The sequence below is a fragment of the Pelmatolapia mariae genome, linkage group LG12 (genome assembly GCF_036321145.2).
Source record: "Pelmatolapia mariae isolate MD_Pm_ZW linkage group LG12, Pm_UMD_F_2, whole genome shotgun sequence".
Taxonomy (NCBI): Eukaryota; Metazoa; Chordata; class Actinopteri; order Cichliformes; family Cichlidae; genus Pelmatolapia; species Pelmatolapia mariae.
The window spans coordinates 18,854,419-18,872,885 of record NC_086237.1 but is presented as its reverse complement, the minus strand read 5'-3'; the positions used below and the strand labels follow the sequence as shown (position 1 = coordinate 18,872,885).

The window sequence follows — 18,467 nt, the reverse complement described above, 5'->3', positions numbered from 1 at the left end:
GTGGCTCCTCAGTGCCTTTGCTACGTAGCAGGGCTTCATAAATTACTGTCAAAAACCAGAATCATATTTAAAGCATGGATTTTCAGTTTAAACTATAGATGTGTTACATAATAAATATTGGGGCAGTGGGACTTCTGCTTCATATTTAAAGAGTTCATTTAACCCTTTAACCCTTTAAACCCAAGAAAACCCACAAGTTTTTGTGACCTTATGAGACTTCTACATTATCAATGTATCAGATTAAAAGTCCCAGAGATGGTGGATCAATGCTTGTAAGCGCGGGAACAGGAAGAAAACCTCTATTTACTGGCCATGATCTTCAGACATGAATATGGACACAGTTCTGTAATAGAAAATTACCATCATCAATGAGTGCAATTGTGGCTTCATCCAGAAATGCGAGTTTAAACTCTTCCATGGTGCCAGCCAGACAACATCTGTGAGACAGCGCTAAACCTTTCTGCATGTATTACAACAGCATGGCTCCATAGTAAAAGAATACAGGGGCTAAATTAGCATGTCTACAAACCAGACAGTCAGCCACTAAAAACATTTGGTGCATTATGGAATAAAAGCCAATAAACCAGGCTCCCAAACTGTTGAGCAAGGAAATTCATTGATCTAAAGCCTAAATGGAAAAACCCTGTGCTTTCAACACTACATCAGTTTGCCTACTCAGTTTCCAAATAGAAACAGCTTAGACAAAAGCACTGGAGTGCTGAACTTTTCTAGACATTACACAGCAAAAAAGCACGAGAAAACGCAGTCAGACTGAAGATTAAACAGTCTTTTACCTGCAAGGTCCTAATGATTCTACGTGAGAATCAGGCAGGTAGTATATGTCTGTTAAAGTCAAAGGAAGTATGCTTTTTCTCCTGCATGCTCTATCCAGCTGTCACCCTTGCCTAAACCAAGGGTGTGTCTTCATGTCTGCTACATTTGAAAAAGGGCAACTCAGAACAATGATCAGACCTGATTCTCCCAACATTTTAGTTTAGTTCAGTTGAAAATATTGCCTTTCTGTTTTTATTTCAATTTCACAGCATCGGAAACACTGAAATATCTTTGTAGAAGCAAAAGTCACTTTTGAATAATCTTGATTTCAAAATAGAGCACAAGAATTTTGTCAAAAAGTTGTGATGCACAAAAGGCAACCATTTGCAACATGTTTGATTTGCTTTGCTAACCAGCTATGTTTGTACTTACCCAGGATGAGTTAGCAAAGATTTTGTCCAAGACATGCAAGTTGCTCTGTGGCTGGTTTATTTATTTTTGAAAATGGGGTTTCAAGCATCTTCTTAAAACCATTATCATAGCTGCAATGTCCACCATCCTTTTGTTACTTTCCTTTTTTCACCAGTTTCTGTGCCAAGGCTTAGAGTAAGGCACTTTGTATTGAGTGCCTACTGGTTACAGCCCCCCCAGCTTAGATTCCACTTAGTCTGTCTGCCTCCAAATCTTTCCTGACCTGCAGGTAGAATCATATATTCTGCCTCACTGTCTGTCTATGTTAGTGTTGAGCTTGGTGGAGTACTTAAACTTTTGCTTCACAAACTACTTTGCCCTTGTGGGAAGTGGAATAGCTCCAGAATATTAGAGCCAAATGGCTGGGACTGTAGCTAGGAAGGATTGTTTGCCTCCAGTGGGAGCATCGCCAGCTTACTCTTTCGCAAAGTTAGATGAACGGTTTAGATAGACATTACTGGAAAATCGCCCTTTTTTAAACTTCTAAAATATTTGCTTTTATTGTAGACTATCCAGCTCCCTTCAATCTGTCTCCTTCTCACAGAGCACAAAATAGATGCCAACATTTACACTTGGTGTCTGTTAGAGGTCTATATTGTACTTCATTAAGTTCTGGTTACTTTTTGTGTGGCTTCCCATTTTAATTGGAAAAATATGTGTGGGGTGTGGGCTGAGATGCCACTGGAGATCATCCATTGGATCTTTAAGGTGTAGTAATTTGCCGTGCATGTGGTTGCCACATTTGAGGTAATGTTGTAAGTCTCTTACCTGTTTCCTAACTATGTGTCTGACTCCCAAGGCCTAACAAAAAGCAGCTTTTAACTAAAGGAACAGGAGCACTCATCACTGCTTCCTTTGGCCCACAAAAATACCCTCAGCAAATGAGAAGACCAGATAAGCAGCTGCTGAAAATAATGAAGAACAGACACACATACACAGTCCTTCTTTTATCAGAGAGATGCACAGTGAACATTTTTAATCCCTGCTTGTGTTTGTAGAATTGGCTATAGTAAACAAATTTGAACAATTACATTTAAAAATATATATGTGTTCAGTGGACTGATGTATACATGATAACAGGACTCTATGTGACTTCTTTTCAGCAAAGTTTATCAATGTAAATTTGCTAATCACGCAAGTGAACTTTAAAGAACTAGATGTATTAATGCCACTGTTGTCTGTTTGTATATAGACCTCTCATTATACTGCAGAAGACTGACAATGCATGGCAGCTTAACATGACTTCATTATGTATTTTGTGGATTTCTTTTGTTACACCGGTGTCTCTAGAAAATAGCCACGATTTATAATTGTGTATAGTTTTTGAAATGACTAATAAAAAATGCTTAAACTACATTCCATGCTCAATCCCATTACGAATACAAAATGTGGGAGCGTAACAGTGAGATGGATAAATTAAGCAAATTAAAACGAAGAAGCCCAGACTCACAGTAGATGATATATCTTTGTCATTTGGTCATGCTGGGAGAGACAGATGTTAAGCAGCTACCATGCTTATTGTGTATTGCCATCAGACATTAATCATGAAGGAAATAAGTCAGCTGAACATTAAGTGATCCTGTTAGACAGAAAAACAAACAATCCCCCCGAATATTAAATAATTTAGTATTTACTTTTAAACAAGTGATAACACTGTCATCACCAAAAGCTATTCTGTCAAATAGCTCTTTAAGCACACTAATTAGCAGTGAATGAACTCCAGTTGGGACGTTGCCTGAGACACAGAGACAGATAATTATCTACGGCTGAAAAAAGCAGTCAGTTTTCAAATCTCTGTGGCAATAACATCGTCATAAGTTTGTAACCCTGAGCTGTAGGCGATATCCATGCTTAGCTCTGTCCGGCTCTCCAGTTCTGCTGTCAGCTCCTTCAGGATCCTTTCCAGGTCGTGGTTCTTCCTGTGCATCTGCAGGTAGTTGATCTGGAGCTGTTTCTGATACCTTATAACTCTGTCTTTCTCCTTGTTCCACGTCTGCCTCTCCTGTTCAAAGCTGCTGGCTAGCCTCTTTTGAGCATTCTTCTCCTCCCGTAGCTGCTGCTTAAGTCTGTCCACCTCTCTTTGGAGGGATTCTGTGGAGGTGTGCTCATTGTTCTCTCCCTCTCGCCCCTGGTCTGTGGATTCTGAACCTTGGCTTTCCGAGGTCTGAGACGGGGAATGGGTTCTGACTTGCAAACTGTGCTGCAGCCTTTGCTCTTTGGCAGTGACTAGATCCTGTTTCATTCCTTGAATGTCTTTCTCCAGTTTGCCCACTTTCTCCCTCAGAAGATCTGCCTCATTCTTTTTGCGCTGGAGTTCATTTTGGCACACCTGAATTAAAAACAGAAAATGGTCAGAACCTAGGCAGCAATTAAGAAGACTGTTGTGAGGGATGTAACAGGCTCTAATTATGCAAAGTGCCAAATAAGCTCACTTTTTAGGACTGTAATTAAGTGTGCTAAAACATGGAAATTGAAAACACTTTACTCAACATGCTGCAGTCAAATATAGCACATGATTGCAGGGATCCTTCCAAGCTATTGTCATATGGGCATTGTGTGAGCATTTTATGCACATGTCCGTGTCTCATCTCTGCAGTGGCGTAAACTGCAATCAGCAGACTAACCTCAATCTCTATGGTGCGGGAGTGAAGACTGTCCTCGTGGTTTTTGTTCTGTTTCTCCAGAATCTCCATTTTTGCTGTTTTTTCCTTCAGCAATGCCCTGAGGCCAACTATCTCATTCAGCTTGTGGCTGACATCCGCTTGGCACTCTCTTAGCTGCTGCTTCAACAGTGAGATCTCTCCTGTCTTTTGGCACACCTACATTCAGACAAAGACGATTATGAAGATGAAACTGTGAATTATCGTCTGTAAAGTAGGCAGTTAAGGGAAACGTAAACAACTGCTTAGCCTCATACTGTTTTAATATTGAATTGCCCCTTAATGTGTCTTTTTGTGGGTGTATTTGCCTCAAGATAGCATATACCCACAGTATTACAGATTCAACTGTAAATTTTGTTTTACAATTAGTCTTATAAAAATCTATAAAATTAGCACAGAAACCGTGAAAAAAAAATTAATACATTTCTCTGCCAGGAATGATTGTACGCATGGAAAGCAACACTTTCACATGCCAAAGATTAACTATAAAATAGATAGTTAATAAATAAGCTAATAAAATTATGCACTCCTTGTAGCTATTTTTTTTTCTTCACCTTAAATTGTTAACGGCTTGTGTTCAAGAGCTGTGTTCTCTAAGCTTAGTTTATCAGAGCAGATTCTTGCTGCTGATAAATGTTAGTGAGGGGTCTGGCGAGACTAAATCAGATCTGTGCAGCAACCAAACAATGAGGTGAAAGGTGCTGAAAAGCTTCTTGGAGTTGGAGTTGAAGGGAGCTGCAGAGTTGGTGATAATTCCTTTGGCAGCCTCTTTGATTGTTAATCATATATATAGAAAATCAATCAGCATTTCTCCCAAATTCTTAGGAGTTAAGTTTGCAGCTACTCACAATATAACCGTATCAATATGCACTACACTGAATCCAGTGCAAATGGCTTTCAGTTCAATTCAAGTCAATTCTTTCTTATAAGTGATAATGAAAAAGCATAAAACAAGAAGATATTCAAATGTTTTCTCTGGTGATGGAAGGATAGCTGGTATCCCACTTCAGCTCTATATTGTATTACTGTTTTTCATGCTACAAGCTTTCATGTCTAACTTACAGTATATCACATATATAACCCATGACTTACCTCCCACTGAGTTTCCTCGAGGGTCGGAGCTAGCTGTGTGCTCTCTGCCTCATAAGCCTTTAGTCTGAGCTCAATAAGCTCCTTCTCCCGAGTTAGCTTAGAGAAGTCTTCCTGAAGCCTTTCCTTCTCTGCCTGCACGAGAATTTATTTTTCCTTTCAATTATTCAAGTGGTCAAGTGTTACATGAAATATGGTTGGTAGGATAAAGATGACCCAGGAATACGTGGTTTTAAATAAAGGCAGACGAGGGCTGACCTGGAGCTGGCTGACTTGCAGCTGGAGTGCTTGCTGTGTTTTTGCAGCCATTTGGGACGCTTGGCGTAGCTTTGTGGAGCATCGCTGCTTCAGCCCTTCCATCTCTTCAGCACAGTACCTTTGTCTTTCCTCAAACAGCTGGCAGGTGTCTGTTTCCTTCTCCTCAAAACTCACCTGTTGCAAAGTGAAAGAGCCCTAATTACTAAGGAGTGTTCATATTCATTGTGAATAAGAGCACATGCTGGTTTTTATTTTTTATTAACCTCTACTTTTTGTTCACGTGACAGTTCTGTACCTGCAGCTCCTGTAGTTCACTTTCTCTCTCCAGCAGCTTTTGTTCCAAGCGTTCAATCAGTGACTCATCTGTAGTTATGGGAGACCGAATCCCACCTGCAGTTTCAGAGAGAGCGCTCGGCTCATCTGCAGAGAGTGGGGAGCCGGCATCCTCATTAGCCTTAGATACCAACCCACTGCTGTTTAAATCAGCACCGTAACTACAGTCAAGGTTAGCGCTATTCCCGTTGACCCATGGAGGGAAATTGGGTTGTACTCCCTTGCTGAGGCTATTTGCAGGAGCGGAGCTGCCATCGCTGTGACTGACAGGGCCTGTGGAAGCACTTAGGCTGCCGCTGGTGCTGTGGGTGGGAAGGCTAGACATGGAGTTGCGTCCAGAGTCGGACAGAGTGCCTGAGGGGAAAGAGATGACATCGGGTATGTTCGTTTAATTTTTCATTCAACCCAAGCAAAATGTATTTTAAAGCATCAATCCATGCGTGAAATATAGACGAAAACCTGAAGTGTCCTGCTTGTCTCTAATATTTGGACTGCTTGCTTTCTTCAGAGGACAAAGGATGTGGTCCAGGCTGTTGTGGCCTGTCTCTGTGGATGAAGTCCTTGTGGGATTTACGCACTTGAAAGCAGTGGAACGGACCGATGACTTCTCAGCAGAAGTCTAGAAGAGTGAAATGGCACACAGTCAGGGCTCTTCTTCCCTACTTTTGTATTTATATTCACTGGGTTCCTCTTAGTTAACATCACAGCCAAAAGCAAGTCCTTTTTCACAGAAGTATAAAGGGCTGAGGATGAGTCACATTCTTAAACTTAAAAATCATAATGACTGGCTTTACATAGATAAATATTGTCACATGCTGGAAGTCCGTACAAATGAAAGGGATAGATTTTTTTGTGTGTGTCTTTTCATATTAGAAATAGAACCACTGAAGCGTGCAGAATTGCTTCTCTACAAGCTGCCGGTATTAAAAGCCACACAGCAGTAGTTGCAAGTAAAATTCACCAGACTGTCAAAAGAGGGAAAACTCATTTCAAAGATGAACTTATACTCCACATGCCCCATCTGGGCTGTCCAAGAATGTCACAAGCAGTGCCATACCTTCGCTTCTTTCTGTCCTCTTTTCCTTCCTTCTGCATCCCATATCTCTCCTCCATGTGCTGTCTGAGGGAAGATGAATAGCCCTTTTCAGTGATATTAATAATATGAGCTATTGCTGAAGTGTAAGAGGTAAAGCTTGTGAACTCAGCATTCTTTCACACTGACTTCATGGCTGGGATGCCTTTCCTTATGTTTTTTTTCTTTCTATCTCTCAAATTCTCTTTGGCCCTTGATCCCTCGCTTTCTTTTTATTTTTCCTTAGTCTGTGCTGTCTACTTAAATCCCGCCCTTCCTCCCCCTCAAGGTAGCCAAGCCCCGTCCATGAGGCCTAAAAACCTATAGAAGACGATGCAGTTTGCTTAGGTATTCTTGGCACAGAGAAGACTTTTTTGAAAAGATCAAGGCACCCTTAGGTCATTAATCTGGGAGGGAGTGATTAATAAGCTGGGAAGGTCCTACACAGGTTATGAGGAATAGCTGCTACTTATTAAACTACCTGCTGTGCATGTTTTATCCTCCACTTCGCTGTGAGGTTGTTAAAGTCTATTTCAGCTACTCAGCATGACTTCTTAATGGTTGTCAGGATAACCATAGCAACTGTTCCAGTTAAGGAAAGCACAGTGAAGCTACGTTTTTTTATAAGGGCATGAAAATACAGTACATCATGATCTCAATTAATATCTAAATGTATTACTTTAAACTTATTTGCTTGATGTTGTGGGTTGTCAAAGATGAACGCAGCAGCATCTAGGATTGGAAACTAAAGACATATGAAACTGTGTTAGAGTTTAATTCTTTTTTATGATGGCCAACAGCAAGGGGGTCTCTTTTTGTGAAACAAAAGCAGACTGGGCAAAAGTCAAATCCAGTCTTTGCTTGTGACTTTGCTTGCTTGGACTTGATAAACCATAGACTGACATCATAGTGGCTCCATCCATCTTCCACACAGGAGCCTGTGACATATACAGTCATGTATAAAATTAAGTTTTTCACAGGACTCTATGCAGTCTTCGTAAACCCTTACTGCTTCTGTAGGAATTATGAGAGTAATTAGCAGTCAGGTGATGCTAATGAAATATACTCTATTAATTTACCATCAGCTCAAGAGTGGGTACCTCTATAAAAGCAGAATTTTTAGTGTAAATGCTCCAGAACAGCAAGTATCAGCAATGATCTCAGTAAAACTAATTTTGTTGCCCATCTTTATGGAAAGGGTTATATGGCCACAATCTGAAGTCTGTCATTATACATGAGAAAGATTATTTACAAGTGCAAAACATTCAAGAAAACTGTTGGTAATAACAGGAGAGGATCTTCCAGCAAATTCACCTCCAGATCAAAATGTTTGGCCATAATGCACAGCATTATGTTTGTTGAAAACAGAACACAACATTTCAGCCCAAACACCTCATAAGATCTGTTAAACACAGTGGTGGAGGGCTCATTATTTGGGCTTCTTTGGTCGCCACGGACAGTGATTGAGGGCATGCAACAGGAAAATGACCCCAACCACGGCAGCAACTTTTCAACAGAATGGCTGAAAAAGAAAAGAAGTCCAGACCTCAACCTAATTGAAATGCTGTGACGGGACCTTAAGAAAACTGTGCATAAACGAATGAGCTGAAACAATGTTGAAAAGCAGAGTGGACCAGAAATCCTCCACAACAAGTGGAAAATGATTACTTCAGGTTGTTGCTGTTAAAGGTCTTTCTACAAGCTACTGAATCGCACTTTACCCCGTTTTTCCATGGACTGCATAGAGTCCTGTGAAAACTTTCTTTTTCACCTGACTGTATCAGCTAGCAACCAGTTAGCGTCATGCTGGAGGGAGCTGCCAGCCTGACTGTGTCTGATGTATAAACTGTATAAAAGAATGAGATAGCTGCTGTAATTTCAATTAAGTGGATTGTGGGCAGTGGCTGTGAAGCCTGTGGGCACCATTGTCTTGGATATATTGATCACCTTGGATTAGAGGATGAAGCCGAAGAGGAAAGATGGTCGAATCTGACTGAAAATCAATCATTACAGTAGCCAAGCTCTGCTTTATTTTTATAATAAACAATGCAAGACCTATAACATGAAGCTAGTCAAGGAAACCATACATTTATTAGAAAAAAGTTCTTTTGCCACCTGCTGGCCATATGAAAAATGCAAGCCCAAGGCACATCTTTCCCTAAATTAGCCCCACCTTTCATAAACATGGGCTATATCTGCTACTTTATTTACAGTTTTTTGTCGTTTTTGTAGCCTTGAGCACTAACTTGTAGGTGTCTGATTGCCTAGCAACAGCTGTAATGAGAAATAGCTGGAATAAATTGGTTAATTTTTTGCACTTAACCTTTAAAATCTTGTTTTATATTCTAAGAATAGCATGATTAAGCATGGAGGAAGAAAAAAACAACAACACCAGGCTCACCTTCTCAGTCACATTTCCAGACATGAGCAGCAGTTTTGGTTGCATCTGCCCATCAGATTTCCCATTTCTGTTTACCTGGCCCTCTGCTGATCTCTCTCTGTGGTGTGTTAACCTCGGTTTATTGCTTACCTTGTGTGAAACAGAATAAATCTGTTACCCCAAAGCACTGTTGCATGTTGTACATTTTTCATTCTCACACGCCATTTAAAAAAAACCCAAAGCATGTAATCTCACCTTAATATAAAAAAAATCTTCGCTTCTTCCAGACCTTGAGTGGGAGAGGCCTTTGGAGGGATGAGTGGAGGATGAGGAGCCCTGAGTGAAGCCGCAGTTCAGTAACCCGTCAAGGTTGCAACCTCCACTCTTTCTGTGGCTGCTTGTTCCCTCCTTTAACCTGTGCTGAGATGCCTTGCAGTGTTTGCTGCTGAGGCTGTTGTCATTGAGGACACTGCTGACGCTACCCATGGTCCTGTAGGCAAACGCACGGGCGAGATGCAGCTAAAGTCTAAATGGTGAGGTTACACTGAAGTGAGGGAAAGGTACATCTCGTGACCCCACGGAGGTTTTGTCAGTGACTTCATCTGTGAAAGAAGAAAAGGATAAACATAAAGGATGCACAGTATCATTAAACAGAAGATTTTTGTTCCATGGAAAGGATACAGCCTTATTTTAGTTTACTCAACTCATAGTTTACTTTTGATGCATATCACTGTTGTTTAATTGTTGTTCAGTCTATTGTGCAGTGTTGAAGCAGGTGTTTAAATTTGCAAGGCAAACAAACTGAAAAAAAGTGTCCATCTTGGCACTCTGCCTGGCTGTGTATGTTTAGATTTATGACTTAGCTGTTAAATTTGACAAATAACCCTTTGGGTGCCCTTCCTCTAAACAAACTGGCAATTAGTCTACTTACTGCCTTCTCAACAATTGGCTGGGGCTGCCATCTGAATATCATTTTCTGTTTGCTGTTGTTTTGGAACATATTACAGATAGACCGGCAGCAATTATGAAATAAAGATTAAGTGCACAGAACCTGTGTGAATTTATGTAGTTAACATTTTTAATTACAGTCTACAAGGACATTTATTTGCACAGTCACACGTTATGAGTAATGCTGTCTCATTTTCCTTGCCTTCTTTCAAAGATAACCAGACCCCAGATGTTCCTATCATGCTCTCTAACCCACAAGGGAAAAGTCCCCTCAGCAGCAGATAAAGGGCTCCTAGAACCACATGGTCCTGAGCTTTTAAGCATTTAATAATGGCCACAGCAACAAAGCCTGTGACTAACGACCTCCTATAAGTTAAATATATCTAAGCTATTGCTTTTGGCTTGAGTTTAATTCACAATTTATGGTTGCCCTCCAGTGTTTGTAAGGAAACTAACTGTCATTGTACTGTTTCTGAGATGCCTCATAGGGAGTGCTGATCAAGGCTGTGACTTTTTATTCACCCTAAGACAAAAGTAAGGGAATTAAGACATTTAAAAAAATGTTTTTAAAATCAACAAGACACCAACTGACACAGAGTGGCATGCATACAGAAGAATAAAAGTATTGTTGGGCTTATAGCAGAAAAGAAATATTTTTTGATCAGTCTAGATGAATACAAGAAAGGAAAGCACGTCCAGAAATACACAAAGACCACTAATAATAAGAGACATCTTCAGCACTGCTTCAGTTTTGATTCTCAGTTTTGTTCAGGATAAAATTCTAAGTATATTCTACAAAGTAAACATATACTGAAAATGTTGAATAATGGCAAATGATGGTAAATTCGTACTCGCAAGAGTCTAAAGCGAGGCAGTCCTGTGCACCACTGTAGTAAAGAGTCTCTGACATGCCTGTGTCTGCTGCTGTTTTATTGTGCCTGAGTGACTGCTGCTAAATCTAAACTCTAGCCTTCACCATCACTCTCAGATATTAGCATCTACCGCTGACATGGGACTGATGTAATGAAACAATAGATTTTACTTACTGCCAGGTCAAACTAAACATCCATCTCTAGCAAGGCCGCTGCAGAGTCATCTATCCAGTCCCGAAGAAAACAAAAAAGCAGACATGTGTATGTCTCTGTGCGCGCGGGTGTGTGCATGTGTGTGTGTGTATGAACGGACAAGCAGCAAATGCAAACACTATCACCACGGCCAGGGTCTGCTAACTGTTTGTGAAGGGGGTGGATCTTCCTGCTTTTCTTTTCAGCCTGTAACCGGCTTTGCATCATAACTGACATGTAAATTCAAGCGCGTGTATGTGTGTTGTTGGACCTCCCACTCCTCTCAGGGGATCCAGTGTACAACATGTGCTCCATAGAACTGGCGTGTGCCGCTCAAGTGATTAACTCTCAGCCTTCACAAAAGATCTTTTACACTCCCCCCCTTCACAGTGCACCTCCCTCCACTCTGCACAATCACCCGCAGACACCCCGTTTGTGCATCCACTAACTGTGTTATGCCCATTCATCCTTCCCTCTCTCCTTTTTTTTTCCATCAGTCCCTCCCTCATCCATCCGTCCCACTTGGTGCCCTGCACCCACCCTGAATAAACAACAGTTCATCCTAAGGAGAAAAAAAGGCGCTCGCCCTCTGTCTCTTGGCTCTTTGTCTGTTGAAGTGTGCCTTCTTTGTGTGGACTCTTCTGTGCCAGTTGATGTATTCTCTCCAAACAGCCCAGGACCATATTTGACTGTTAAATAAATGACTAGTCCTCAAAATAAGAGCGCTGGAGAGCATCGGTTTTAGAGCGATTTACCACCATTCTGCCTTTATGCTGTTTGTTCAGGCATACACCCACAGACCCACTCTTTCACACACACCTTTGCGTGTCAACACAAATTGCACACACTCTCACAGTGTCATTGCTGGAGTCCAGCTCTCTCTAAGGCAGTAAAGCATTCAGCATCCCACAGAGCCCAGACTGTTGACAAAAACCCTTGTGGATGAAATACAATCAAGCCCGGCAACAGGAAAATATACAAGGCACTGTGATCCACATAACAAACAACAACAATGAGGGGGAAGATATGGCCTTTCTCTGCAACTCACAAAACAAGTTTAAATCTTACACCCCATTTTTGTCACAAGTAAACATATACTTTGTGATAATGTGAGGAAGCAGAGTGCTTTGCCATGCATCTAGACAGAACACAGCAGATTTACTGATACTGATAATGTGAAACAAAAATCAATGAGACAAAAATCACTTGTTTAAAATTGAACTAATAGCGTGCTGTGCAAAGAAGCAAAGCTCTATACTATGGGCTCTGGATGTGCAGACAGAATTGCAGAAAAGTGAGTCATATTGCATCATACTGTCTGAAACCTTTCACCATAAAGTGTTTTCACAGTCTTTTTGCTCTTTATGTAATAATATACAATATTTCTGTTGATGTGCCATAATTTTTTTCAGCAGCGCCATTCACTCATGCTTTCAGCTGGCTGCCATTGTTCCTCAGTTTGTCGTGTTCAGACCCTGAAGCCTGCTTTCTGAACAATGATCCTGACATTTTACTTTTGTTACTACTGACATGGTACTCAGAACTGATCAATTTCACGTCTGTTTGACGCAAATATAGCAATTTGAAAATCTTTTCATTGGCCCTTCATTCGAAAAATTTAATAAGCAATATAAACAGTTGATTCCACAGCCTTTGAGGGGACAGCGTGATTTAAGACCTCTGGTGTGTTGGGACTGGGGAGTGTGAGTGTGTGTGGATGCATGCAGATATCTAATCACATATCTGACTGCCTGCATGTTTTTCAGTGTCTGCACAAAAGAGTGTTGTGCACTCGCTTATTGTGTGTGTCTCTGTGTGCAGGCAGGGGATGATGTGTGTGTGTGTGTGAGCGTGGGCGCTGTGTCATCTAACCCCAGCTGACCTGCTTGACACAAAGCCCTACCCCGCACAGGACCAGCTGACACTACACACCCCTATTCCCCACCCCCCACTCCCCCACCCGAAAACACACTCACACATACATACATACACACACACTCACAGAGCATAGCCAATCCATTAGTACAGCCAATGGAAGGCAGCAGTAAGTGTGTTATAAACATCCAGGATTTATACCTGTCTCACAATGACCATGAAACTCTCCTCTGTTCTCACTGTACCTCTACACTGCCACTGTGCCAGATGGCATCTTTTTAATTCTCACTCTTTTTATGGTAATTTCTAACAGATGCATGGCTAATCTCTCCGGTTCACTATATGTTTTTTTGGGTCATTCTTGGGCAGCTTATTTTTCTTTGTTCTCTTGTGCATTCAACATCATCAATCTCATTTGTTTTCCTCACATTTCAGAGCCCAGCGTACTTAAAGTAAATTTTAAGCTACTAGTTCTAACTACTGTTTTGCTTTGCGTAAGGCTAAAATTCATTTAAGTATTTGTTGTTTAAGGCTTTTAATGTAAGTTAAGCTAACTTGAATTAACTTAGACATCTGAACAAAACAAGTATTATTTTACCTAATTTACAGGTGTTTTTTTTTATGATTGAATTAAACATGAAGTGGTCAAAAGGTGAGATATTTTGATATTGGGTCATTTGTATGAATATAACTTCAAAAATACTTCCCAGAATGCAATGCTCAACAATATCTTAAACCTGTCATCTGAACAAAGGCTACAGTTTGAAATACAGCATTTCTATTAAAAAAAAAGCTACTCCATGTTACATCACTACTTTTTTGGAGACATGTAAGGACACCATGCAGAGTATCAAGAACAACAGAAGATTTATACAACCATTTACACAGAATATAAATTATTACTAAATAATGTATAAAATCTGCAGTTGTTGTTCTCTACCAGTAAAGTTATTATGCTCAAATTTGTATGCATGTAATTTTTAATCTTAACTTTTGATTGAAAAAAAATGGAGATATACATGCAAACTTTATTAAAACGCATACCATTTTAGCAAAAACTCATTGTTTACACAGCATGCATGCCGGCTTATCAGTGTATATTAAACCAGACTGTGATTTTACAGTCAGTATATGTCACTGAGCTTACTGTAGGTTTCCCCATGAGGAGCTGCAAAATGATAAATGAATTATGCTAAAGGCATTAGTGTGTCCCAACTTTTTACCTGTAAAATGTGGATTGCACCTTTATTGCTTCCAGCCACGTCAGTCTAAATGAATCTTTATAGCCTACGGTTCGATCCTCTGAATGCAAAATGCCGAATGTGCTGCTCACAGTGTGATGTAACGCATTAGATAACTGGAATCAATCTTTGGCTCACACTAAGTAAATAATGGTTCACAGACAATGAAATGGACATTCCTATTATCCCAACATGACAGTGAAAATTAAAATCACCAATTACGGTGTGAAGAGAAGAAGACACAGTTTACATATAACAGCTGAGTATTTCACAGAGACTAATCGGTGCATAGGTTGAATTATTGAAAAGTAATACTCTTTCTCTGTCATTCTCTGAAGGCTGTCAAGGCCTCAGTCTCTCTCTCTCTCTCTCTCTCTCTCTCTCTCTCTCTCTCTCTCTCTCACACACACACACACACACACACACACACACACACACACACACACACACTTTCTCTATCTTGTGTCTTACTCACAAGACTGAGTTGTGGGGATGAGTAATGTGGCCTCCAGCAGAACATCAACTGGGAATGAAGTGTGGAGCAGAGACGGTCATCTATCTTTCACTTTCACTGCTAACACATCTATCTACTGACCAAGCACACACACACACACACACACACACACACACACACACACACACACACACACACACACACACACACACACACACACACACACACACACACACACACACACAATGACATCCAATAGCAGCTAATTGGGTAATCCTTTTAGTGCATTGTAAAGGAGATCGAGCATGAATAGGGCTTCAATGCTGAAGTGCAGAATACCAGACACTCATTACTGCCCTGAAGTAGGGAGATGGAATACCAGGCACAGAGAGAGGCACAAGCAGAAAGAGAAAGACACTGACTTGGAAGGACTGTGTGTGCGTGAGAGAAGGCTATTTATTCTGTGCAGCTAACATTGCATTATCCATTGACAACTACTGTATTGCCCAGCATACAGCCCATGTATCCTCTGTTTGAGATATAAGGGTCAGGATACAGAAAGAGGTTTAATTATGAATAATAAAAGTAAACAATTTTTGCACATTAATGTGATCTCAGTGTCTCCTTTTGGCAACCAGGCACCATTGACTAGAGTTCAGCTTTTAGTGAGACCCCCCAGCCCGAAATTAGATTGCATTCAGATGCTATTATGTGCATCCAAATGAGACATTAGGTCAACCAAACCATCAACCTCCATGGGTTTTAATAGATAAGGAGGTCGTCTGCACTATTCATTGGCTCTGTATGGCTGGCCAACTACTGCTCTTGTAGTGCGTGCATTTGCATAACCTTGGCAGTTGGAGTGTAGGGGAAAATGTATTTTTAATGGAGTCTAAATGGGAACCTTTAGTGCCGCAACAAGCATGGAAACTAATGCTCATGAATTCAAGAAGTCCTAAAATTAAATATCTCAAATGTCCTTTTATATTTCCTTATTGAGCTGCATCCGCCCATACTCGATTGGTTATTACCTTACAATGTGTTTCTGCACCTTTTTGTTGTAATACCTCAAACATGTGCAGTGCCATGGAACCAGTCCAAAAAAGGTTTTAAAGACTTGCATGCATCTTCTGTTAGATAGCTCTTATCAAAGTCCAGCTCAACTGTCATAAAATATTAACTTCTCTGGCTTTTATTCCTCTCTAAAAACAGCAACTGAAAATGTAACAAATGGAAGCGCTTTTTAGACGTTCTGAATTATTGCTCACCCATTACTTGCACATATACTTTTTCCATTACTTGTCACCCGTTTTGAACAGCCTGTCCTATTCGTGTGTGATATGACAGCCTTTTTATTATAAAATTCAAATTTGATTGATTGCTATAAAAGCTTTGTTGCGATGCTGTTTGCACATTAACGGAGGATTCGGAAAAAGACTTCATGGTTATGGTCAGAAATATAGAAGTCACATCGGCTAATACATTTTACTGGTGTCAGATCAGTTATTTTGTTCTGGTGTTATAAAGGTGTTATAATGCCTCGTCAGGCTATACTTTGTATCAATGATAGGGCATGAGAACTTTTAATATATAGATGTTTGGATTTCTCACACAGTCACACATACTTATTATGATTTATCCTAGCTTAAGAGGTGGATAACATGTATAGATAGGTAGAAAAGAATGAGGCCTTTCCTGGCACTGAAGCCTGATGACCCCCAAAAGCTGAATACTCAATGATAAGATTGTCATTCTTGAGCATAACTGCCTCCCATCCTCCTAATCTTCTGTGGCTGTGCGTGTGTGTGTGGATGGTGTAATGTGGGAGTAAGAGGAAGTAAGGAGGAAGACACAATGAGCTCACTTTAAGGGGGTCTATATCATCCCAAAAGCAGCTGGAGATATTTGCTGCAGGCGATACCTGTGCTCAGCTCCAAAATAAAGGCCCTTGACCTTGTTTTGCTACTTTGTTCATTACAGGGAAACTTTTTTTCAGCAGTCTGACTTGGGATAATTGGGAAGAGTCATAAGCCGATATTCATCTGCGGTCTGTTTCTAAACAGAAACAGTTTCTGAAAAGTTGACTACTGTGGATGTTGGAATGTTGGGTTGCCGTGCTTCTTTGGCAGAGCCTTCATTCACGAGTGGATGCTGTTATATAGGTATCTGGGACAGTTATTTTAAGAAGCATCTCCTTTAGCAGGTCATGACAGCTTCAAATGATTGTCACACGGTAATGAGCAAAGCATTAGTTATTGAAAAAAGCCAAAAAAAACCCCAACCCAAAACGGAATCATCTCTCAAGTCAAGATATTTACATAACAAAATGATCTCTGCTGTGCACATAAAAAACAAACACACAAACATCTCAGCCAGTGAAATGACAGGGAACTGTCTATTCCCACTTTTTTTTTTACTCTCACATTCCTTGGTACAATTCCTCCCCTGTGTTTTTCTCCACACAATAATTTGGTACAAACAAAGCTGAACATGCCTGTACAAGTGCCCTATACTTACCCACTCACCTTGTCACCTGCACAATGTACAAGAATTCATGTTCTCAGCAGGTCTCAACACATATCTCACTGTACGCGAGTGTGACAGAAACTGGGAGTTGGCGAAACAGCTCTCCTTCATGTGTTACAATTAATTGTATAAAAGAAACACAGCAATATTTAGGAACCGTGGGTTGGTGGGGGGTTACTTTAGGTAATCACTGGGTGGGGAATACACTTGAAAATCATGTTGAAAACACCTATAACTACCAGCTTAGCCTTCAGGGGTATTTATATCCCAGGAGTTGTTGTGTTTATATCAAATCAAACCTCACGCTGGCCCCTATTATTTTAAGCTTTTTTAAAACAATGGTTTGCCCAGTAATGGCTGAGCTGAATGAAAAGAGCACGAGTGGCAGTTTTCTGGGTCAAAATCAGACATTTCATTTATAGCCAGTGTGTCCTCATGCACAGAGTTGATTTCATTTTAAAATTCAGTTTGCATTTAACAAGCAAAAGCCTTGGACTGCTTCCATGCATAGAAACTTTGGAATTATTATTAATGTTAGCTGTAATTTGGTATGATCATAAAGTGATCCTAGTTCACCTTACTTAAACTTTGCAAACTGCACACTTAAATAAGGAGGAATCTGCATGTATCCTGCTTGAACTGCAAGGCTTTGAGCCTTGCACAAGTCTCTGCCATCATTTCAGATCTAGTCAGAAAGCCATGCTGTCTTTGAGTACCTGTAGTGGTGACTTACCTCCATTATTCCTTGCCTCCACAGTCTCAGTCACTTCTGCTTTTGCCCTGTCTCCCCAAGCTTTGTGATCTATGAGCAAACCATCCTTAGCCGAACACTGGCAGGGCCGGTGTTGGGAAAAAAGTGATGTCTGCTTTTGTTGTTTGAGGTCTCTTAGGTTCCTTTTCTCAAACCTCTTCAATACCTGGAACACTCAGTCCGTCCCGTCTCCCATACTCTCTCACATTCTTTCAGAAACTTCTCTCTCGCTCTCTCTCTCTCCCCTCCCCTCTCTGTATCCTTCTTGCCTCTCCCCTGAACTCCCTCCCACTCTCTCCTTCAATCTTAACATTTGCCACTCTGTCATCCTCCTTCCAGCTTTGATATATATTTTATTGTTTTTTCAAAGCCTTTTGGGTCATTCAATACATTTTTTTTTAAATTTTTCTTAGCATTTATTAGTTATGTTAGATAAATATTACTTATATATATACTTATATATTTATATATGTATTTGTCCACTATTTCTTTGGGATTTATGCTCGTTCTTGTTCCCTGCAAACATCGCTCCACCTGTCTCTTCCTACTTTTCTTCTTTATTCTCACTGTC

At 40.5% G+C, this 18,467-nt stretch overlaps 1 protein-coding gene across 2 annotated transcripts; it reads right to left on the bottom strand.

The window, feature by feature from the left end:
• Window positions 1-1,118: 1,118 nt before the first annotated feature.
• On the bottom strand, window positions 1,119-18,078 carry lzts1 (leucine zipper, putative tumor suppressor 1). Of its 2 annotated transcripts, none has more exons than XM_063489570.1 (10): window positions 17,879-18,078; window positions 9,293-9,639; window positions 9,059-9,187; window positions 6,643-6,705; window positions 6,045-6,204; window positions 5,548-5,939; window positions 5,253-5,426; window positions 4,998-5,129; window positions 3,870-4,064; window positions 1,119-3,574 (listed from the first exon to the last, which is right to left on the bottom strand). In XM_063489570.1, the coding sequence occupies exons 2-10, from the start codon at window positions 9,521-9,523 to the stop codon at window positions 3,032-3,034; spliced, it is 2,019 nt and encodes a 672-aa protein (XP_063345640.1). In that variant the 5' UTR covers window positions 9,524-9,639; window positions 17,879-18,078; the 3' UTR covers window positions 1,119-3,031. The 2 variants fall into 2 exon arrangements, with proteins under 2 accessions (XP_063345640.1, XP_063345639.1); XM_063489569.1 differs by lacking the exon at window positions 17,879-18,078 and adding an exon at window positions 11,032-11,228.
• Window positions 18,079-18,467: the final 389 nt, after the last annotated feature.